A 22,068-nucleotide genomic window follows, 5' to 3' on the forward strand; every position below is an offset into this window, starting at 1 on the left:
CATGGCGTCAGTGTAATATATGATTCTATTGATGCTATTATGTATGGTCTGATCAAGTCTCCGAGAGTATAATCTGCCGGGTACGTATGATGCAGGAAAAGAGCCGGTGCTGCATTGTATCTGCTGTGGTAACCCTGACTAGGCTGTCTGCAGCTCATTGGCTCCAATGGTTACAGTTGCACATTGTTCCAGGATGTGTCTGAGCAATGCGACGGGTCAATTGGTCGTTGAGTAGTGAACATCTTCATTGTGCTGACCAGCCGTGTAACTCTCGGTGCCAGCTTGGAGGTTATATACCATTCACCATCTACCCTCCAGCAGTCGTGGTTGTATACCGTGAGCTCCAATGACCCCAGATCATTCCTATATTATTTGTCTGGGGTTAGACTATTTATATTAGTCAAGAATATGCCCGAAAGAGAGAATGAAGCTATCCGTTATGTAAAAGTTAGTCACCAAGATCTGCCACACTTTGGGGTTATCAGAACCACCAAACCCACCAAGTGGAGAGCCTTACATCAATAGTGAGTCATGGCGAGTGCTCAATGGCAGCAGAGGGAGAACCCGCCCCCTGTTTGTGGGCACCCATGGATGGCTGGGCAGCTGTTCCTGTTGTTGAGCTAGACGAATCCGTCCCGTTTAGAGGAACTGGGGTTCATTATTGAAGAAAGAATGGATCCATCAAGTGAAGGGCGCGAGTATCGGCGGGCGAGTGAGTCAACGGAATGAATAAAATCCTGCCAAAGTTGGCCTCCCCGATAGCGGACAGCCGCAATGGCCGCCCTCCGATTGGCCGGACGGGCACCCAAAGTCGGTGAGTGCGTGCGGCACGTGCCACCCGACCGGGCCGGCACACATTTTCCCTTCTTTTTTAATCTCTTGGTCTCTCCCTCTCTTTCTCTCCCTTTCTTTCTTTCTCTCTCCGTATCCCAGATTACTCCGTCCCCAACGAATCATCCAGCTCACTTCCATGTCTAACTAATTAGACACCCCTTCCATCTCAATTCATCTTGTATACCAATCCTTAGTGACTGGTAACAGCACAGTCGCGCTTATGCGTTTGGCACCTTCCGTCTTCACTTCTCAGGTACGTTGTCTCTTATCTTATACCTTATACTATGGGTTCCCATGGATACTCCGCATTCCCCCCTCCCCGCCACTACCGTCACTCGCCATGGCCATCCCCATCATGGAATTGAATTGCAATGAACGTATACTAACATGTTCTCTACAGGACTACATCTCGGATCACCTCTGGAAAGCTTCCGGAAACTTCTGAATCCACTTCACACAACCCGCCGTTTTCATCTCTCGCCCACAATAAATCCACATATCACAATGTTTGCTCGTGTGTTCAAGGCCATGCCCGCCAGGGCCCCTGCCTTCACTTCCGTGAACGCTTCTATCCAGTCCCGCTTCATGGCTACCGTCCGTCAGGGACGTCCTGCCACTGAACGTGCCACTTTCACGATCCGAGATGGCCCCATCTTCCATGGGAAGTCCTTTGGAGCCCGCTCCAACATTTCGGGTGAAGCCGTTTTCACCACTTCCCTGGTCGGATACCCCGAGTCCTTGACCGACCCCTCCTACCGTGGTCAGATCCTGGTCTTCACCCAGCCTCTGATCGGTAACTACGGTGTCCCCTCCGCCGAGAGGGACCAGCACGGTCTGCTCAAGTACTTTGAGTCCCCCAACCTCCAGGCCGCTGGTGTTGTCGTGGCCGATGTGGCTGAGCAGTACAGCCACTGGACTGCCGTCGAGTCTCTCGGTGAATGGTGTGCCCGTGAGGGTGTGCCCGCCATCTCCGGCGTCGACACTCGTGCCATTGTCACTTACCTCCGTGAGCAGGGTTCTTCCCTCGCTCGTATCACCGTCGGTGAGGAGTACGACGCGGACCAGGATGAGGCCTTCGTCGACCCTGAGCAGATCCACCTGGTCCGTCAGGTCAGCACCAAGGCTCCTTTCCACGTCAGCGCCGCCGACCCCCAGTGCCACGTCGCTGTGATCGATTGCGGTGTCAAGGAGAACATCCTGCGCAGCTTGGTCAGCCGTGGAGCCAGTATCACTGTGTTCCCCTTCGACTACCCCATCCACAAGGTCGCTCACCACTTCGATGGTGTCTTCATTTCCAACGGCCCCGGTGACCCGACTCACTGCCAGGACACCGTCTACCACCTCCGTCGCCTGATGGAGACCTCCCAGGTGCCCATCTTCGGTATCTGTCTGGGTCACCAGCTCCTGGCTCTGGCCAATGGTGCTCGTACCATCAAGCTCAAGTATGGTAACCGTGCCCACAACATCCCGGCTCTGGACACCACTACTGGCCGCTGCCATATCACCAGCCAGAACCACGGATACGCCGTGGATGCCTCCACCCTGCCTTCCGACTGGAAGCCCTACTTCGTCAACCTGAACGATGCTAGCAACGAGGGTATGATCCACAAGTCTCGTCCCATCTTCAGTACCCAGTTCCACCCTGAGGCCAAGGGCGGTCCTCTGGACTCCTCTTACCTCTTCGACATCTACCTGGACAGCGTCGTCAAGTACAAGAACAACCAGCTGGCATTCCACCCCAACCGGAACACTGCCCCCAGCCCTCTCTTGGTTGATCTCTTGGCTAAGGAGCGTGTGGGCGTCCAGCCTACCATTGGCATGCAGAACGTGGCTGCCGCCGCTGCTGCTGCCGCCGCTGCCGCTTAAAAGGAATGTCATTTGGAACTGGAGTTTCGGTTTGGGTTTAGGTCGGATTATATCTTTGGTTGTACATGTTTTTCGGTTTAAGTTAGGGTACATTTCGGTTTAGGAATATATTATCACTTCACATACATCTATTCTCGTACTTTGAGAGTAATGTAGACCATAGCCACAAAGCCAATAAAATGATTGGTTTGTCCCATGTACCAATCAGCATGAGTAGCGTATCCTGCCCTGCTCATGATTCACATATACTAAAGGTTCCTTGTGCCTGAGGCAATGCCCATGTACTATTACGACCCCTCATCCACCCTGAGTACTAGTACCGGAAATACCCCCTTAAAAATACATGAAGTTCAGTAGTACTAGTTGCACTCTACACACAATCCCATAAATACATACACAGTATATATACATCATCTAAAGCAAATCTTAGCTGATCAATCCATCCACCTAACCAACTACCACTCCTCTGATAATCATACCTACCTAATACAACGGCAGATCATAAGCATCAAAATCATACACCCAAGTCTGGTACGACTCCTCATCAAAGACACACGTCAACTCCGTCCCATTATTGACGTAGTAAGGCCTCAGCGGCCAAACACACAGTTCCTGATGCTGTCCATAATTCTCGCCCTCCTGGACCGTCGCATTCAACCTATCCGGCTTCTGGCCGTTTTCGACCCACTCGATCAACGTAGGCAGAGTGCTCTGCGGCCAGCCGCCGTTCGGCTGGTCCGTGCTGTATGAGCAGTGTGCAGCGCCAGGGACAAGGTACAGCCGGTTCCAGTCGTTCAAGGCGTCCGAGGACTCGTTGAAGGAGAGGGAGCTGTACATCTGCTTGCGGACAGATTCGTGGTAATGCACTGAGGAGCCAGTGGGGATGCTGGGATCGGATTCACCGTGGACATGGATGATCTTGCCGCCGTTGGAGTGGAACGGGGTTAGGTCGGGCCAGGTGGTTTGCAGGACATCTTCGTAGCGTTGCCAGCCTTCGATCATCCAGTTCTTCATGGTGTCGTAGGTGACGTTGTCGAGGGTGGAGAGGTTGTCGACGTCGTAGAGTTCGAGGAATTTGGCGACCCATTCGCCGCCGAGGGAGGTGATGTCTAACTCCCAGGAGTCGGTTTCGGAGTTGTATTGTGTTTCGGCGTCGTCGAAGGTTGCGCTGGGTTGGTACCAGATGTAGGCGCGCTTACCGTCGAGGGTCTTTAGGCCGTCGAGGATCTTGGCGGCAACGGCGGCGCCTTCTTTGGTAACGGTGCCGTTTTGGGCCGGGGTGGTGTTGCTGGTTGAGAGGCGTTTCTTGAGTACAGTGGTAGTGGTTTCGGCGGCGCAGTAGTAGGGGGCGCCGATGGTGGTGTTGATGTTGAAGTGCAGCTTGCAGAGATCAGTGCGGGCCACGACGCCGTCCTTTTTGCCGTCGAGGGCGTCGCAGGCGGCGATGGTCAGGTTGTTGATCTTCTCGAGCTCGCAGGGTGGGGGGTAGTAGCCCATGGTGTATTCGACAAGGCCGGGGTAGAGGTGGTTTGGCTGCTGCTGGCCATATCGGATGGCAGGGGCGCCGATGACAGCGCCGTCCCATTCATCGCCGAAGCGCTGGACTTGGGACCAGCCCTCGCGGCCACCTTCGGAGCAGCCTTGGTAGTAGGAGTAGAGCTTAGAGCTGCCGAGGTTGAAGAAGTTCTTGGTGAAGGCCTTGCCGACAGCGCTCAGTTCGTAGTGGGCTTGGTAGCCAAACATGTAGAGGGCCTGGCGGTCGATGGTGCCGTTGGCCTTCAGGAAAACGGCATCGAATTCGGTAGAGAAGCCACCGAAACCACCGTCGGTCTGACCGGAGGCCGCACCATACATGACACCGCCAGGCAGGTCAGCGCTGTCGCCGTTGATGGCATAGCCGAAACCGCCGGTGGAGAGCCAGCGGTTCTTGAAGTCGGCCGGGGCCGGGAGCCAGAACTGCAGCAAGACTTGGTCGTCGAGCCCGTCGTGGGTGTATGCCAGGGTGACGTTACAGAAGTCGAAGGTGGAAGCAGGCCAGAAGGCCGTGGAGGCAGAGCTGTAGTTGTAGACCGGGTTGGCGGTCACGGAGGTGGTGTCCACGGTGATACCCATGAGGGGGCTGCTGGGAGCCACAGAACGAGCATAGGAGGATGTGCAGACATCCGCCAGGCTGGTGGCCTGTGAGAGGGATAGTGTGGCCGCGCCGGCCAGAAGGCTCATCTTGGAGCGCATTGCAAGAGAGTGGCTGGAAAGAGGGAATCTCAATCCGAGGAAAGAATATGCTTGCAAAGGTGGACTCTCTCAGCAGATTCAGCTTGCAGTAGAGTGATTTTATATCATTCAAGAACTCGAGAATGGTCGCTGCCTGCTCTGTGTCCCTGCTATCATCGCCATAGGTATTCCACCCAGAACCATGCAATTGTTGTATCTACATTAAGGAGGGCAAGCATCGTCGACCCACCACGGACATCGGTGGACGGTGGGAAGACACGACGAGCCATTGGCCAACAGAGAAGATGTACGCGTCCCCTGCATTCGATAGTGAAGTGCTTAGCAACTAACCCGCGTCATAGATCGTCAGGCACCGTTCGTGTCATCTGTGGACCGATTAGCTCGGGGTTAACGGGATGGGTGAGGACGTCGACCGGTAGTGCTTTGCATACCCCGAAGATGCTGGATACAGCCAACAGGGAAGACGCTCATGAATGATGCTCTTTGAAGGCAAAGAGAGCGAAAGAACTGACAATATGAAGAATGAGAGCAAGAGAGGAGTGCAGACAGAGACAGAGGGATGATGGAGTTGGAGGAAGATGAAGAGGAAGTTGCTTTATCCGGTTGGGAAGTGTTAAGCCCGAGAAAAGTGGGTGACTCCAAGCCCAATGAGGAAGTTAAATCCTACTGTTTGCAGTTTAAGCTTTGGCAGAGTCGCTACTTAATTCCCTGACGCGTGTATCCTTCATCTATCTAGACTATCTTCCTAGTTCCTACATTCCCTGCTAAGGTGGATCCCGAACACTGGAGATTGATGAAGAATCCCAATCACCATTGACACTCCACTTCGTCTCCGCGGGAATTCCGGTGGGCTCAGCGGACTCAAAATGAGATCTGCAGAGCATACGCCATGTCTAGTATCTACTCCGGTAGGATATTCGCAGAACAGGACACCGTTGCTGGACTAAAGTGTAAATGCATGAACTATTTTCCCGCTTCATTTAGCAACAATCGACACCACATCTTCATCCGATACCACATGTCCCAAACCCACCCGCTGTGGGATATGGCGTGCACTCGCGCCCCATACCATCGCATACTTGAATGTCTCCTTCAATGTGCGGTGGATGTTGTCGCACACATCTTCGATGGTCGAGTTGCTGCGGCAGATCAGTGCCTCGGAGAAATCGGGTTCCTCGCCTTTCCTGTAGCATCGTTAGCAATCACCCACTCATCGACAACAGCTGCATGAAAATTGAGTGGGACAAACCGTTTCGTGTAGATCCGGATCAGACGGAGTTCTTTCCAAATGCGATCCACGACGTCTTCCACGCCCAGGTCCAATTCACAACTCATGACGGCTGTGTACGGTTCGCGGGCTAGTTGGTCGAGGAAGTCCAGACTGACGCCGTCAATCTTGTTGTAGACGTAGAGACTGTATTCAGATTAGATGAGTGATGCATTGCTGATGATAACGGGTAAGGTCTTACCATCTGATGTATTTACGGTGATCCTTCATGATCACATCAATGAAGTCGTCAATCGTGGCTAGATTAATACGTCAGCTATGAAGCTCATATGGGCACTGAGGCACTGTACATACCATATTCATCACGAACCAACACTTCGCAGTTGAGCATTTTGTAATCGCGGAGAACATTGTAGATGATCTTCTCATCAAGGTACTTAGGCGGCGTCTGGAAGGTGATCTTCATGCCACCCGCCTTCTTCTGCTTAAGGTAGATGTTCCTATGCCAGTCAGCCAGATATACAAGTAATCAAGTCCTGGTATACTCACGGAGGCTCCTTGTTCAGTCTAATGCCTACAGCGTCCAATTCCGCTTCCAACAGCGCTCGTTGCTCTGCACGTTTCGTAGCATCCAACACCATCAGAATAAGATCACTCGTCTAAACAGAAATTTTAGCCCCGAACAAAGCACAATCCTCCAGAGGCAAGCATGGAACAAACCTTAGCAGCCGAAATGACCTGTCTTCCACGTCCCTTACCCTCAGACGCACCCTCAATGATACCAGGAAGATCAAGAATTTGGATCTCTGCGCCACCATACTCAAGCACACCAGGAATGGCAGTGAGAGTAGTGAAAGCATACGCAGCCGTCTCACTCTTCGTCTTGGTGATCTTGCTCAGGAAGGTAGATTTACCAACGGAGGGGAAACCGACGAGAGCTACACGCGCATCACCACTTTTGCTCACATCGAAACCAGCACCACCACCACCAGAGCCACCCGTTGGCTCCAGCAGCTGGGCTCGTAGGCGAGCAAGCTTTCTGTGATAGCATTTAGTTAGTGCTGGTTCCGCATGGCGGGGTAAACATGAAGATGAGGGGCATGAGCTCTCTACTTACCCCTTCAGTAGACCAAGATGGTACTCTAAAGTCAAGAGTACGTTAGTCTTCTACTGAGTCAAAACTGACCAGAGCATCAAATCGCACCTGTGGCCTTGTTCTCTGTGCATCAGTTAGCATGGCGGGGCTATCAAGACCTTGATATGGCGATCGGAACACTTACTCTGCGTCCTGCGCATCTCATCTTCGATCCTAAAGAGCGAGAACAAAGCGTGAGCAAGATATATTCCACAGGCAGCAGCAGCAGACCTGCAATATGGACAACATACTCCTTGATCTTTTCCGTAATGTTCACCATCTTGCCGGTTGAGAGCCCCGCGGACTCGATTTCCCAGATACAACAAACGACACAACCAGACAGCTAAAGCTAGATTCCGCAGCAAGCGAAGTCTCTCAAGTATCTATCAAACGAGCGAGATAGCTCCTCGAAAATCGACGTGATCGCAGCGCAAAAGCACGAGCAGCTCTGGTCTGGGGAAATCGTCCTCAAAATCGTCCGCCGCGCCAAGCACCCACCCCGCTTACGTAATTGCCACCTCCGGCGGAATCTTCGAACTTGCCGACTTCAAACATCAACATTCATTCTATCCTTCCCTTCAACTCACATCATCACCCAATCCTCTCAACATCACAGCAGCCATGGCTGAAGCAACACCTCCAACTGAAACAGTAACCCCTCCAACGGAGGCGGTTGTCGAAGACCAACAACAGCAACAAGAACAAGACCAAGACCAAGACCAGCCCGAAACCACAGAATCAACCGCCCTAACAACCACCGGCGACAACGCGCTCGAACCGCAAAAGAAGACCAAAAAGATAATCCGACGCAAGCGCCGCCCAGCACGTCCACAAGTCGACCCAGCAACGATCAAATCGGAGCCCCCACCGCAAGTCGGCACGATCTTCAACATCTGGTACAACAAATGGAGCGGCGGCGACCGCGAGAACTCCTACCTAAGCAAGACGGCAGCGCCATCACGATGCAACATCGCGCGCGACAGCGGCTACACACGGGCAGACAAAGTCCCCGGCTCGTATTTCTGCCTGTTCTTCGCGCGCGGGATATGTCCGCGCGGCGCGGAGTGCGAGTACCTGCACCGGTTACCGACACTGCATGACATATTCAACCCGAACGTGGATTGCTTTGGGCGGGACAAGTTCAGTGATTATCGGGATGATATGGGCGGTGTGGGGTCGTTCATGAGACAGAACCGCACGCTGTATGTGGGTCGGATTCATGTGACGGATTCGATTGAGGAGGTGGTGGCGAGGAATTTCCAGGAATGGGGACAGATTGATCGGGTTCGCGTGCTCACCTCTAGGGGCGTTGCGTTTGTGACGTATACGAATGAGGCGAATGCGCAGTTTGCGAAGGAGGCTATGGCGCATCAGAGTTTGGATCATAATGAGATTCTGAATGTTAGGTGGGCTACGGTTGATCCGAATCCGTTGGCGCAGAAGAGGGAGGCTAGACGCTTGGAGGAGCAGGCTGCTGAGGCGGTTAGGAGGGCGTTGCCGGCGGAGTTTGTGGCCGAGCTGGAGGGCAGGGATCCTGAGGCCAAGAAGAGGAAGAAGATTGAGGGGAGTTATGGGCTGCAGGGGTATGAGCCGCCGGATGAGGTGTGGTTCTCGCGTACGAAGGAGTTGGAGGATGCGAATGCCATTGCGCAGTTGGAGGCTCCGGAGCAGCCTTTGATGATTGAGGGTGCATCCGAGACTGCTACCGCTGCTGCTCCGCAAGAGTCGGAGGCGGGAGGGATCTTCTCCAGCTCTACTGTTGCGGCTTTGAAGGGCCTAGCAGGGGGTAGTGTCACGACGCAGCAGGCGCCTAAAGCTGCTGGCCCTCTGGTGGCGTACGGGAGTGACGATGATAGCGAGTGATTTGATTGGTTGATATTCGTTGCATGCATTCTTACGTGTACTATAGCAGAGATACCTGAAAATGTGCTTGACTTGACTGGATTTCATTTCATTATGTGGCTTCTATGGAATGGCTAATTTCAACGCTTGTTTGCATGGCATAAATGTGGGTATATTTCGAAGAGGAGATTCAATCAACAGCAGATACAAATAAGAGACACATCACACATAACATCACACGTTAATTCACCTGTCGGTTGCACTTCCAAGATCATAGTATATGCATGACCCTGTGCGGTAATTGTATATGAACGCATTGCTGAAACTCTCCATCCCATCTACACGACTCTCGGTAGCTAGGTCTAGTAGTAATTCGTGGACTTGCGTGAGGTATTTTCGTTCCGTCAGGGGCGCGTTTTGGATGACTGCGCGCCAGCTTTCAGGATCTGAGAGACGAGTGTTCCGGATGGCTTCTAGCAACTCATCGCGGGTATCTATGGCAGCAACTGGTCCGTTCAGGGCATCCTCGACCACCTCGCGGGATCGGAATAGTGCTGGAGAAAGTTAGCGGGATCCTTATGATATCAAGGGGACAGCTTAAGCATACCTGTCTCAACAATATTCCTGCGGTTGGACTTCTTGCTCCGGTGCTGGGGTACAAGAATGCGGACATCACTGAATCGCTCATTGAACGAAGGCCCTGGGTCTGCCTGGCTGGGCAGACGAGACTGCCGTAGAGAATCTGCCGCGCCCTCTCGCTGGTAGCGCGCACGTATCTCGTTCCGCAGCCAAGGAACGAGTTCGGAGCCCCGGATATCGAACTCTTCCCTTGGGGAGAGACTTTTGACCTTGAAACCTCTCTCCTGACTATCTTGCTTTGCAATGACAATCCAGCCATGGCTGTCATCCCTATACTTATTCAGGAGCTCTTCTAGCGAAGAGGCATCCACAGCCAACTCTGCACTGACATCATTCAGCCACAGTTCCTGGACGATTTTGATGCCCAGGGTACGCAACACTGTCTGATCGAAACTTGCAACAAGCACATCACACTGCCAGCAGTTAGTATATCTCAGTTACTCGATGGTGCGCACCCGACTTACCCTACGTGTCTTCCAGAAAGCCCCAGTCTCCATATCAAACCCCTTCGCTGGAGTCTTAGCAGGAGTTCCAAGGTACTCCAGCATTGCCGAGCTGAGTCGATCCCAGCTCAGGTTGAATCCCACAGCATGAGTTTGAGAACGACTCGCCAAGACCTTGGGACGGAACTCTTGGACCAGGTAATCATACCGTCCGCCAGCCGCGAACACATCGCGCCGCTTGCTGTCAAAGACACACTGGAAGAGAATGCTGCCTCGGAAGAACTTGTCGTTGAGACTTCCGAGAGGGTTCATGTAAACCTTCCGCTTGACATCGAAGTTCTGCAGATACGCCACGAGTAGATTGATGCGAGCAAAGATGGGTGCCAATCGCTCAGCAAATATCGTACCCTGCATGATAGCCCGCAGTTCTTTTTGAACCTTCTTTGGAGAGTCTCTGAAGTCAAACCGTGCCAGGTCATCCAGCGAGGTCGATGCAACACCGATAGCAGGAGAGCGAAGCTCACTTCGGATCTTCTGCATCGTCCATTTCCCTACGTTCAACTTGCTGATGACCTCCTTGACACGAGGGATCTGAGACGGCGTGATTCGGCAGAACTCCATAATGATTTGAAGCAAGTCTGAATGGTTGATGACAAAGCACATAGGGGAAGACCTCAGGGGCGGAAATTCTTCGATAATCTCATCGAGCACCTTGATCACTTCGGCTTCTTTCAAAGCCAGATCCAAAGTGTTGTGAGACACAATATCGAAGTCTACCTCCTTATGAGTTCGGGGCTCGCCACCATGAGGCAGTTCTCTGTAGACAGTTCCAAAAGCGTATGTCTTCTCCAATGAAGGATCTTGTCGTGGTATAGCACGCGCATTGGGCAGGGTCAGATCAAAGGGCAATTGAAGTAAGTTGCCAGAGGAGTCTAGCAATCTCACAGCGCCGTTATTATAGTGCTGAGATCTGGGGAACAGCATCTGCCTCTGGGTTTCAACAGCACCGTGGCGGCGGAAGATCGACGTCAGCTTTTCTTTGACGAGGCCTTGAATCAGTAACTCGGTGGCGCCCGGTGTACCGCGAGAGTCCATATCCCAGGCGATGTCTTCAAACTTCTTTGGTGATTGGGAGAAGATGCCGGATAGAATCTTCTTGTAGTCGGGCGAGTTTGGATCAGAGAGTAGATGCATGATCGCGCGCCTGAATGTTTCTTCTTCAACCTGCAGAGGAATCTTTCCACTACGGAGAAGATCCGAGGCTGAGGGACGCTCGCTTGGGTTATGGCTCAGCAATGAATTGATGATCCTACCCTGGACTACCTTGTCTGAATACTGAAAGGTAGACGGCAGGGTATGGGTCGGTTCGCGTATAGCCCGCAGGGTTTGGTCGCGCTCCATGCCGGTAGATAAGGCATGGCACATTTCAAAGAAAATCACACCTAGAGAATACATCTATGCTCACGTTAGACTTCTCTCGCTTAATGTAGTTGGGTTACACTTACATCGACTTTTTCATTGTAGTTGCCCGTGAAGCCAGACTTCATCTCTGGAGCAACATAGTACGTCGTGCCCAGGCTGCGAGTAAAGTTGCCTTCAAAATCAGCAGTGGTGGAAGAGCGCACGGCTGTCGTGAATTGACCACTCGTGGCAAGACCAAAGTCTCCAATACGGGGATTGTTTGCCACATCGATAAAGATATTGTCTGGCTTGAGATCCCGATGAATAATGCCATGGCCGTGGATATGGCTCAGTCCGTCCAGGATCTGCCGGAACAAACGCCAGGACCGGTCAACATCATCGTATAGACCATTCCTTATTAAATCACGAAGAGTCTGTGCAAGTCAGCACCAGCTGCGTTAATGTTTAGACACAATCACGAAATACTCACATGTTTCTCGCAATACTCCATCTGAATAAAGAGCGTCGTAAGCACGGGCCTGCCCTGGGATCCTGACCGTACCCGACTAAGCTCCTTGCCCGTGGCGCTCTCTGTCTCATACGTCGAGGGCGTGTCGCCCTTATCTCCGTTAGACAGAGTCCCATCATTATCCTCCTCACTGTCGGAGCCAAACTCAATCTTAGGATAGCCGCTCGAGCTGATAAAGTCAAGCCCGCCGGTACTATAATCATAGGCATGCGTGTCCCGACTAGCAAAGACGTCACTCTCCGTGGAAGAGATGGCTTCCTCGTCTACGTAATCATAATCCTCCTCAATCCACGCAGTATAATAACGTACTACGTAAGGATGATTAAGCCGGGACAGGAGCATAATCTCCGACAGTGTGTCTTTCAGGGCCGCGGTAGACTTCTGAGTAATCTTTTTGACCGCGTAAAAGCGACCATCGAGCTTATTCCTTGCCTTTACCACCTGACCAAAACCTCCTTTCCCTAATCGCCCAGCTTCATCAAAATCTTGATTGTACCGTGAGAAGGCAGGCAAGCCGTTCATAGAGTCGAGCCGTGGACGCCTCGGCAAGGAGATTGAATTTGACGCACTTGTGCGAGCAATCAGTGGAGTGTCGACACGGAAGAACTCTGAAGGCTGCAGTTGGAATGCGGTCGGCCGCTTTTTCGGGTCGGGCCTGAAGAACTCATGCAGGAGATCCTGCAGAGCGGTCGATAGGCCGAGCGTGCCCATCAATGCATTTGCTGACGTATAACGCTGCAGCACATCCATTCCGAATCCCATCTGGAGAAAGACAATACCCAGGTCCCAGACGTCTGTCTTCATGGTCAGCGGTGCAGTCCCGTGGGTTAACTCGGGGGGCATCCAGAATGGCGATTTTGACGTTGTGAGTAACCGCTTGCTGGCAGGTGAATCAGGAAGGGCCTCTTCAATGCCAGCCCGCAATTTCACAATGGTCCCACCAGTACGAGTTCGGAACAACAGGATGCGACCACAATGAATATTGCCATGGACAAATCCACTACGGTGGTAAAACTCCAGGGCTTCCAGCAGCTGGATCGTCCAGCTGCGGAGCACTTCCACGGGGACTGTTCCCACTATATCCAAGAACTCGGCTAGCGTTCCCTTGTTTGAATACTCCAAGAGAGCATAGACCGTCCAGATGCTGTCCTGAGTATCATGCATGCTCAAGGGTCGGGTTATTTTGAACCCGACAAAATCCACCAGGTTCGGATGCCGTAGTTTCTTCAAGCCTTCCAGCCTGTCCTCACTGGACCGCATCTTCTCGCGGAACTCGAGGGGCTCGAACCCCTTCTCATCCAGGGATATCTCTCTCAAAACCAGTAGAGGCGCATGGGACCGGTTGTCGGAGACCACCGGTCTCACGGTATACGTCTCCTTTCCCGGTCCGATCCGGAGAAGCGATTTGCCGTACACCGCGCGGAAGACCAGGGTGGCCTGGTCCGTGTCCGTCATAACCAACGGAGGGTCGAAGGTGATCGCACCCAGAATGTTCTCCACAGCATCAGTGTCCCCGTTCGCATCCAGTCCAGGAGTGCGACTTTTACGTCGGGACAGTCGTGCCTTAGCCCGCTCTCGGACCTTGTCCTCCAAGAGCTGCTGGAGGGCACGCTCTTCCTCTGCTGTGGCTGCCTCCTGTTTCCGGATCTCCTCTTGTCGCTCCAGCTCCGCTCGCTGGTTTGCGGCGGCTTCTTGTTCCATTCGCTCCTCCTCCAAGCTCGGAAGATCCTTGTCTTGAGCTTGAGCTTCAGCCACATCTTCCAAGACGTCTTGAATGGACACCGCTAATTCGTATATCATTTCAGACCCTAGAAGCGTCTTCGGCTTATTTTGTATAATATCCTGAATTCTCGATCGAGCGCCTTTCCGGAGATCGTCTAAGTTTTCCAGGGATAGGTTGGGGTAGGTCTTGGGATAGGTAGTGGGCAGCTCGACCAGCAATACCAGATGGACGTCAGGATTGGAAGAGGCTCGCAGATGAAGCTTGAACGAGACCTCGGACGATTGCTATAGAGCTTCTTGGTCAGTCATGAATTGAGTGACACCAATGCGACAAACACATACCTGCCAGGCAGAACGCCTGTGCTGCACTTCCTCAAAGTCATCACCGTAGATGGAGCGCAATGCTTCGACTTCATTCTGGTGGATCTCCTGGTAATTGGTGGGGGCAACTACCGGCGGCGAGACAGACGGCGAGTCTGGACGGAGCTGCTGCTGCTGCTGCTTCTTCTCCGCTCGGGGAGAGCCGTGCTTCGGGGCATTGCTGAAATTCTTCTTCTGTTTGTGAGGCATAGCGGGGCGCTGGTCGGGCGGTGAGAATAGTGGATGCACCGTGATCGAGATTAGCCTTTGCCACGGGAAATTAGTGACAAAGATGCAGCCGAAGCTGCAGCCCTCTATAGCTCAGTAGAGAACATATCTGGAAGAAAGGAAAGAAAAGAAAGGGAAAAGTGTGGAAGTATATTCAGAGAGAGAATGGGTTGTTAGACAGAGGGAGGGGGAGAAGTCTATCTCGCAGTAGAAAGACGGGAAGAGAGGAAAAGAGCGGTAACCCGACAGCGAGTATATGAACACCCAATCCCAACGCCGCCCCGTCGTTTTTCCGCCCACCGCCTTTGGGGCGGGCAGCTCGTGACTTGGCGCATCATCGCCGTAAACAAAGCACAGCGTTCCACGTCAATCCTCTGGCCCCCCAATGGTCTCGCTGGTGCCATGCGTGTCTCGTCCAGTCCCATAATTTGAATCGCCGGATACCTTGTCCCCTGCAGACGCGATGCTGGGGTGGATCACTGGGCAGGAAGACCAGGTCGCAGGTGCGTGTGTTTCCCTCAGTACTTTCTGCTGGTCGCCAGTAGTAGTTAGTATGGCTTGCTGCCCGCCCTGCTGCTGCTGCGTGCGCGCGCGCCCTTCCCTCCACCACCCACCACATACGGCCCAATAATGGCCTTCCAATTCATCTGACCCCGTTTCCCGCCCGCGGTCATCGCGCGCTGACTTGTTTTTCTAACTTGTTTATCCCCATAGACAACTCAAGGGCCGGAGAGCCACCCGAGACGCCCGCTCCCGTGTTTGCGATCCGCGCTTTCAAGAGCGCCTTGTTTGGTACTCCAGGTGCCGATGACGACGAGTCCACCCACCGTACTACCACTACTACTACTACTACTACTGCTGCTGTGAAGACGAAGAATCCATCGACCAATCAGCTCCTGAATGATCACATCTCATTGAAACCATCCAGTGGAAACACAGGGGATGCTTTCAAGGCCTCCAAAGCCGACCTGGACCTGGCAGTGAACGCGATGGCCTCGCCTACCAAAAGTATCCTCGTAACACCCGGAACCGCATCCAACCGTCGCAAGACCGTGTCGTTTGGCGAGAGTGTCGTCGATAACGAACGCAAGCGGGAAGACCCGTTCACGAAACCTAACAAAACCCCCACCTCCTCTTCCTCCAACAACTTCTCCAGCCAGTGGTCGGCCAACTTATCGGACGGAAAGTTCAAACCTCGCAGCAAACTGACGCAAGCCCTGATGGATTCGCGAGAGAAATCCAAGGGCACGGGGCTCTTTTCGTCACAGGACCTCGAGCCCAACCCCTCATCGGAGGGGTCCAGACCATCGCCAACGGAAGATGACAACGACGATACCATCAACTTGAACGAGCCACGGTCGCAGTCGGGGAAATACTGGAAAGCTGAATTCGATAGTTACCGGACGAAAACCACGTGGGAAATCAAGAAGCTCATCCAGTACCGCTCTGCCGCCAAAACTTATGCCAAGAAAAAAGATGAAGAAGCGTCGCGACTAGCCGATAAGCTGAGGGAGGAGGAGATCAAGGTCTCTGAGATGGAGCGTCATGTTACCCAACTCGCATCAACTATGGTTGGGGAGAGCGCCAGTGCCGACAAGGAGAAACTGGTGCAAGACCTCACCAAGCAGACCGCCTTGGCTCTGCAGTACAAGCACCGCGTCAACTCACTACGCAAACTGCTGGAACGGCACGGTGTTGTGGGAAATGAAGTCGATGATATCGCTGAGCAATCCGAATCCGAAAATTCTTCAGAGAAGGCTACGGAAGAGCTCCGCAAAACCCAGCAGGCCCTGGACGAAGCGAAGACTAAGATCGAGGATATGAAGCTTCAGCAGTCCGACTTCACTAAACTGCAAGATCTCGCGCGCAGCTCTGAACAGAAAGCCTGCGAGCTGCAGAAAGAGAACGCGTCGCTCAAACAAACCCTAGCCCGGGTGAAGCAGGAGATGAGCAAATACGAAGGACGCCGTAAAGAGAAGGAGGCGAAGCTGAAGCAGCGCGAGGCCAAATTGGAAACGCGCATCCAGGAGTACCGTGAGCGGTTAAAGAACGCTTCCCAGCAGCACCGCGATCACGAGGAGGACCTCAAAGAGTCCTTCAACGAAGAACGCCGTCGCATGCAGGAGCAGATTGACCAGCTCAAGATCAAGCTCACCGCGATCGAAAGCCTCCCACACACCCAGGTTCGAGCGCGCCACACCGAGAGCCCTCGCAAGAACTACACCGGTGTCCATGTCTTCGATTTCGGGCACAACAGTCCTCATAAAGACCCCGAAGACGACAACACCGCGGACATTGACGAGCCACCCAGTCCGAGCCCGCGTGCCAAAGAACGCCGCTCCTACCCATCCCGATACAGCACCGCCGCCGGCGACCTCGACCTCAAACGAGCCATGAAAGCCATGGGCATCACCGACGAAGACCAACTCGCCTACCTTAGCGAATCACTCAAGCCTCCCAAATCCCGCTACAACAACGATAACCACGATGACGAAGAACCAGCCAACATCCCGCCCTCCTCTCCGCCCGACTACCCTCATCATCACCACCATCCACCCACCACTCGCTCGCGTCCCAAACAAAAATCCAACAACACAAACACCTACCGCAGTCTCTACGCCCCGACAAACACGACCATGACCTCCCTCGCCCATCACCTCGCCAACAACCTTGACGACAGCCACCACGGCCGTCCCCGCACGCGCCGCTCTCCCTCCAAATACAGCCTCGACGCAGTCACAGCCCTCCCTGACTCGCATGTCCTCGACCGCGCCAAGCGCCGTCAAAGCCTCGCGGCCGTCGTGCCCCGAGACTCCATCCCCATGGACCGTAAAATACAGGCCCAAGCACGTCTCAAGCAACGGAAAGAGGAAACCCGAAAGGGAAAAGAGAATATGCGCGCTTATACGAACCAACCATTATCGGTTCTTGAACCTATATCTTAATTTCCTTTCCTTTATATGTCGGTTGGAAACGGTACGGAGTGAAATGGAACGGTTGTCCTTCTCTTGTCACGGATAGCTTTGATGCTTGTACTCACTTTCCCTTTGTGTTGTGATGATGGGAATACCTCTCCTTGTTGTCTGATCTGATCTGTCTTTTGTTTGCTCTGGTGGTCTGGTGATTTTATGGTCTGGTCTGGTCTGGTCTGATACCTGCTTTCTTTCCTCTGTTGATGTGGATATCACTGTCACTGTCAATCACTACTTAGCTCTAGCTCTACCTCGTTGATCGTACGTAATTTATAGTCTTATTTCCCCTCGCACTTAGTATCTATTCTGGCGTATATCAAACTTTTTAGTTGAATTTGTCATTCTAGGCTAACCAAGTAACTTGACTGCTAGTGGTTTGTTTGATGGGCATCTGGCCAAGGACCTGAGGCGGCATAAGAACAACACCATCCAACCGACACTGTGTTCGAACTGGCCCTTTCCATCTCGCGTGCAATGTGTTTACCACTCAACAGAACCCAAGTTGTCAATTCTGATTCTTGTTCCTTTAATTAACTTTTAAATAGGGCACCTGATTGACTATAAATACGTTAACGTGACCACACCCCTTTGTGGCTTATCTCAAGGGAGCCGACCAAGCCCATCCGATAGACAAGCATCCACCGGTTCACAATCGTATTATCCAACTACCAAGTCATGTCCAACTGTACCAGCTACACCCTTCCCCAAATAATGAGAATCAGGCCATTCATGCCCGTGGTGCTGTGCTATCGACAGAAACCGAGACAGCAGCAGCCTATTTCACATATCTACATCAACAAGAGAAGAAGCATGGCGACTCGTATGAAGCCCAGCAGAGTGAAGTATAAATATGTGGAGGAAGTCGAGCGCCTAGATTACTATGTCCCTGGAGGCTATCACCCTGTCATGCTCGGTGATGAATTTTGCTCTGATAGATACAAAATCGCCCACAAACTCGGCTTCGGTCGCTCTGCCACAACTTGGTTAGCAGAGGATACTACAGGTAAAGACCATCGCCTCGTTGCTCTCAAGATCTCAACGACCGAGTCAGTCGACCGAAGAACTAGTACTCACGAAATGGAGATACTTTTGCGATTGGCGAAGGCTGAATCTAGTAACCTGCCTGGGAAGACTATGGTCCAGAACCTCCTTGATTCCTTCACCATTTCGGGACCAAATGGTACACATCGGTGCTTAGTGACTGACGTTGCAAGACTCAATATCAACGAGGTGAAAGAGTATCCGTATCATCGACTTCTTCATCTTTCGCCGGCGCGTGCTATTGCTACACAGCTTGTTCTTGGGGTGCAGTTCATACATTCTCAGGGGATTGTTCATGGGGGTAGGTAATGTTAAAATCAGATCCAATACGATTCATTCTTGACTAAGATATACACCGACAGACCTTCACCCCGGAAATATCCTTCTTCAATTACCACCAGACACGAGAAACATGACTCATGAGCAGCTACGTGCGAGAGGGATTGACGAACCAGCGAAAGAGCTCGTTGTCCGAGAGGACGGCTCTCCGCTTGACCCTGGAGTTCCCCATGAGCTTGTCATCCCGATATGGTTAGGGATCGATGGTGATAAGGTGACCCTAGAGGATGCCCTGATCACGATAGCAGATTTTGGGGAATCTTTCGACCCTCAAGAAGCAAAACAGTACACTTGCCATACGCCTCTCTTGCTTGCACCGCCAGAATCCCGCTTTATTACCGATGCAGGAGGACATCCAAATCTACGTGATGAACCTCTCTCCTTTCCGGCTGATATCTGGACATTGGCCTGTACTATTTGGGATATTTTTGGATGTAGACCTCCATTTGAGTCATTTCCAGTCACACAAGACGAGGTTACAATAGAGCATGTCGAGATGCTTGGGAAACTTCCTGATCGGTGGTGGAATGAGTGGAAGGAAAGAAGCAATTGGTTTGATGAAGATGGCCGTAAGAATGTGAAGGACAACCTTCGTCGGTGGTATGGGAATACCCATCGAGACTGGGATGTGCGGTTCGACGAATACATAAGAGAACCACGGGAAAGACATGGATTTGACGGTGGAGGAGGAGATGGCTTTTCGTGGCATGATAAAGATGATGTTGGTTCTGGAACCGAGCAAACGGGCGACGATCGATGAAGTTGTTGATTGTAAGTGGATGCAACAATGGGGATTGCCTGAGTGGCGGAGATTGCAAAAGGCTGTTGGCATGAGCTCTTAGATATTTAGCTATGATGTTTTTTTCAATATAGATATCCTTCATAGAGGCTTCTGGACTATACAAAGATCGGTTGATTTATTAGTATGGGGTCCAATGGGATTGGAATGCGGTGGTGCTAGTAGGTAGTACTAGGGTGCACTATAGATATACAGTAGCTGCTATATGTATATAACTTAGCAGCTGCAGTAAGTCAATTGAACATACTACTACTACAAGTCCATCGTTCGTTCGCTGTATTGTATTCCAGCATCAGTTATCTTCCTGGCATCTACCAATCCATATCTATCGTTTATCATCTAATATAATATCTACTATCTATACCTAAGCCTTCCCATCGCAAAACGACACAACAGCCCACTTCCCACTCCACGCCCACTTGCGCGCCTCGTCACCTCCACCATTAGGCAACTGGCGGAGCTCTTCATCCACACCGGCTGGCAAACCAACCACGACATCGGCCTTGCAGGTGCGGAAGGCCATTACGCGAACACCGGATTTCGGGCCCAGAGGGCCAATGGCTTCTGTGAAGGGGGTGGTAGGATCCCAGGCAGCCTATACAGATTATATCATGTTAGATCAAAAGTTAAGAACAACTCTGGATAGGGAAGAGAACGCACATCGTTCGTCAACTTGCGGTAGTTCAAGTCACCCTTGAACAAGACCAATTCGCTCTCCTTCAGGTCGTTGAACAGCTCCGGGGCTACATAGGGCATGCGCCAGTAGCTTCCTGGGGTGGTCCAGAAGGTGTGCGGGCGGATGATCAGTTTTCCTTCCTGGTGGAGGTGGCTCCAGTGGTCGAAGAGGAATTTCACTTCGGAGACTTCCTTCTCCGAGAGGGGGTCGAAGGTCTTGCCCGAGTCGTCCGGGGCCGTGTAGAAGCCCTGCGGGTCGGAGAGGGCGTCGATGAGGGCGGCGAAGTCGGGGGGAGTGACGTCCGAGACGAACCAGGGGATCTGCTTGGGGTGGAGGACGACGGTGGTTGCGAGGTCGGCGGAGAGGAGGTAGCCGGCGAGGATGAGGTCAACGAAGAGCTCGAAGCCGGAGTTGTCGAGGACAATGTCGACACGGCGCTCCTCGTTCTTCCGCTCACGGCGGGCCTTGCGCAGGACGTCGAAGGAAGCGTCGAGGTCGTTGACGAGGATGTTCTTCTCCGAGGCCTTGCGGGCTTCCGAACCCTGGAGCTTCTGGATGTCTTCGTAGGTAAGGGAGGTGAGGAGGGAGAGGTCGGTGGCGTTGCCCCAGAGGCAGATCTCGCACATCTCGGAGAAGAGGATACGGTCGGATTGCTCGATCTGCTCCGGGGTTTTGCCATCCGTGCCCTTGCGTGCTTCCTCGGCCAGCTCCTTGTATCGTGCGGCGAGTTCGAGGACGGCGGGACGGGACGACTTGAAGGTGGACATCTTCTGGCGGGCGAACACGTCATAGCCCTTCCAGTGCTTGGAGAGGGAGAAGAAGGTGCTCAGGCGTCTGTCTGGTCGATGTCAGATGGGATTCCAGTATGAGAGGATGCCAATTGCACGCACAGAGGTAGCATTCCGAGTAGAGCCATGCGACGTCGTGCCATGAAGGGTTTCCCCGCTGCTCCAACTCCTGGTTGTACACCGCGATGTCGGGCTGGCCGTCGTCGGGGAGAGGGCTGTAGAGGGAGTCAATGCCTGCTTTGCTTATCTAAATGATGGCCGGGGGATGATCCTCACGTCAACTGCCTGTTGTGTTGCAGCTCATATTTGAACGCTGCGAGGTCCCCAATGATCGCTTTTCCTTCCTGGCGCTTCTCCTCGTCGGTTACATCGGCAACGCTGCGGTGCAGATCATCAATCGCGCCAGTCTATACGAGGGGAGTATTAGTCGAGGGATATACTGTAAATCTTTGGGATCGCATGTCGCATACCAAGATGACGGGCCAGCGTTCGTGGGCGGAGACCGAGGCGAAGCTGGACTTGTCGGAGGTGAGATACTGCGCTGCGGAGGGGAAGGCGGGGTTAGTTTGGCTGTAGGGAAAAAGGACAGAGGTCACTCACGGGTCTTGGGATCGTATTCCATGGTGAGTGAGGATTTGGATTATATGATTAAATGAATATAAATGACACAGAGAAGAGAAGAAGGAAGAGAGAAGAAAGAGTCCGAGCCAAGATGGAGGAAGAGCGAGAATCGTCGGTTGGGAATCGCGGGGTCCCTGCGGTCGGGATTCTCTGCACCGACACACTTCCAGCACTCATCCAATTGGTATCTCCCCATGCAATGGCAGTGGGATCTTCTATTTATTTAATGGACACGGAACTCCGACTGGAAGACACGATACACGACAAGAAGCAATTCGTCCAGAAATCCCTGCCCGACAGCCAATCCAACGCCGCCAGACCTGCACATGCGGGACAACTCAACAGCAAAGACATACAATTAGGAGGAGAGAAG

General features: G+C 52.7%; 7 protein-coding genes across 7 annotated transcripts; 3 read left to right on the forward strand and 4 right to left on the reverse strand.

Annotated features, from left to right (window-relative positions):
• Window positions 1-774: 774 nt before the first annotated feature.
• Window positions 775-2,700, forward strand: cpa1 (carbamoyl-phosphate synthase (glutamine-hydrolyzing) CPA1; the record flags this gene model as incomplete). The annotated part of the gene is made up of 3 exons (XM_067623097.1): window positions 775-814; window positions 1,029-1,087; window positions 1,360-2,700. 3 exons carry the CDS (start codon window positions 775-777, stop codon window positions 2,698-2,700), a joined length of 1,440 nt encoding a protein of 479 aa, XP_067475911.1.
• A 483-nt stretch (window positions 2,701-3,183) lies between these two features.
• On the reverse strand, window positions 3,184-4,932 carry ASPBRDRAFT_132810 (uncharacterized protein; the record flags this gene model as incomplete). Its single annotated transcript, XM_067618476.1, has 1 exon — window positions 3,184-4,932. The coding sequence occupies one exon, from the start codon at window positions 4,930-4,932 to the stop codon at window positions 3,184-3,186; it is 1,749 nt and encodes a 582-aa protein (XP_067475912.1).
• An 872-nt stretch (window positions 4,933-5,804) lies between these two features.
• On the reverse strand, window positions 5,805-7,745 carry ASPBRDRAFT_308828 (putative GTP binding protein (Gtp1)). The gene is made up of 10 exons (XM_067622827.1): window positions 7,547-7,745; window positions 7,441-7,469; window positions 7,365-7,379; window positions 7,278-7,302; window positions 6,881-7,199; window positions 6,710-6,819; window positions 6,515-6,660; window positions 6,402-6,459; window positions 6,182-6,346; window positions 5,805-6,116 (listed from the first exon to the last, which is right to left on the reverse strand). Exons 1-10 carry the CDS (start codon window positions 7,573-7,575, stop codon window positions 5,909-5,911), a joined length of 1,104 nt encoding a protein of 367 aa, XP_067475913.1. The 5' UTR covers window positions 7,576-7,745; the 3' UTR covers window positions 5,805-5,908.
• cwc2 (active spliceosome conformation promoter CWC2) lies at window positions 7,746-9,301 on the forward strand. Its single transcript, XM_067622831.1, has one exon. It carries the CDS (start codon window positions 7,917-7,919, stop codon window positions 9,156-9,158), a length of 1,242 nt encoding a protein of 413 aa, XP_067475914.1. The 5' UTR covers window positions 7,746-7,916; the 3' UTR covers window positions 9,159-9,301.
• An 82-nt stretch (window positions 9,302-9,383) lies between these two features.
• cpcC (putative protein kinase (Gcn2)) lies at window positions 9,384-14,441 on the reverse strand (the record flags this gene model as incomplete). Its single annotated transcript, XM_067621285.1, has 6 exons — window positions 9,384-9,691; window positions 9,745-10,189; window positions 10,241-11,674; window positions 11,725-12,054; window positions 12,111-14,156; window positions 14,214-14,441. The coding sequence occupies 6 exons, from the start codon at window positions 14,439-14,441 to the stop codon at window positions 9,384-9,386; spliced, it is 4,791 nt and encodes a 1,596-aa protein (XP_067475915.1).
• A 3,800-nt stretch (window positions 14,442-18,241) lies between these two features.
• ASPBRDRAFT_199095 (uncharacterized protein) lies at window positions 18,242-19,571 on the forward strand (the record flags this gene model as incomplete). Its single annotated transcript, XM_067621286.1, has 2 exons — window positions 18,242-18,773; window positions 18,835-19,571. The coding sequence occupies 2 exons, from the start codon at window positions 18,242-18,244 to the stop codon at window positions 19,569-19,571; spliced, it is 1,269 nt and encodes a 422-aa protein (XP_067475916.1).
• A 403-nt stretch (window positions 19,572-19,974) lies between these two features.
• Window positions 19,975-21,696, reverse strand: ASPBRDRAFT_33255 (damage-control phosphatase ARMT1 family protein; the record flags this gene model as incomplete). Its single annotated transcript, XM_067623100.1, has 6 exons — window positions 19,975-20,205; window positions 20,271-21,124; window positions 21,177-21,289; window positions 21,351-21,481; window positions 21,545-21,615; window positions 21,675-21,696. The coding sequence occupies 6 exons, from the start codon at window positions 21,694-21,696 to the stop codon at window positions 19,975-19,977; spliced, it is 1,422 nt and encodes a 473-aa protein (XP_067475917.1).
• Between the last annotated feature and the right edge of the window lie 372 nt (window positions 21,697-22,068).

The sequence above is a fragment of the Aspergillus brasiliensis genome (genome assembly GCF_001889945.1).
Source record: "Aspergillus brasiliensis CBS 101740 unplaced genomic scaffold ASPBRscaffold_12, whole genome shotgun sequence".
Lineage (NCBI taxonomy): Eukaryota > Fungi > Ascomycota > Eurotiomycetes > Eurotiales > Aspergillaceae > Aspergillus > Aspergillus brasiliensis.

Bases quoted from the DNA above. Each gene is read 5' to 3' on its own strand.
- ASPBRDRAFT_308828 (XM_067622827.1), bottom strand. From the start codon at position 7,575: ATGGTGAACATTACGGAAAAGATCAAGGA. The intron at 6,661-6,709 runs GTGAGTATACCA...TGACTGGCATAG, and splicing joins AGACTGAACAAGGAGCCTCC to GAACATCTACCTTAAGCAGA. The intron at 6,117-6,181 runs GTTTGTCCCACT...ACGATGCTACAG, and splicing joins ATCCGGATCTACACGAAACG to GAAAGGCGAGGAACCCGATT.
- cwc2 (XM_067622831.1), top strand. From the start codon at position 7,917: ATGGCTGAAGCAACACCTCCAACTGAAACAGTAACCCCTCCAACGGAG.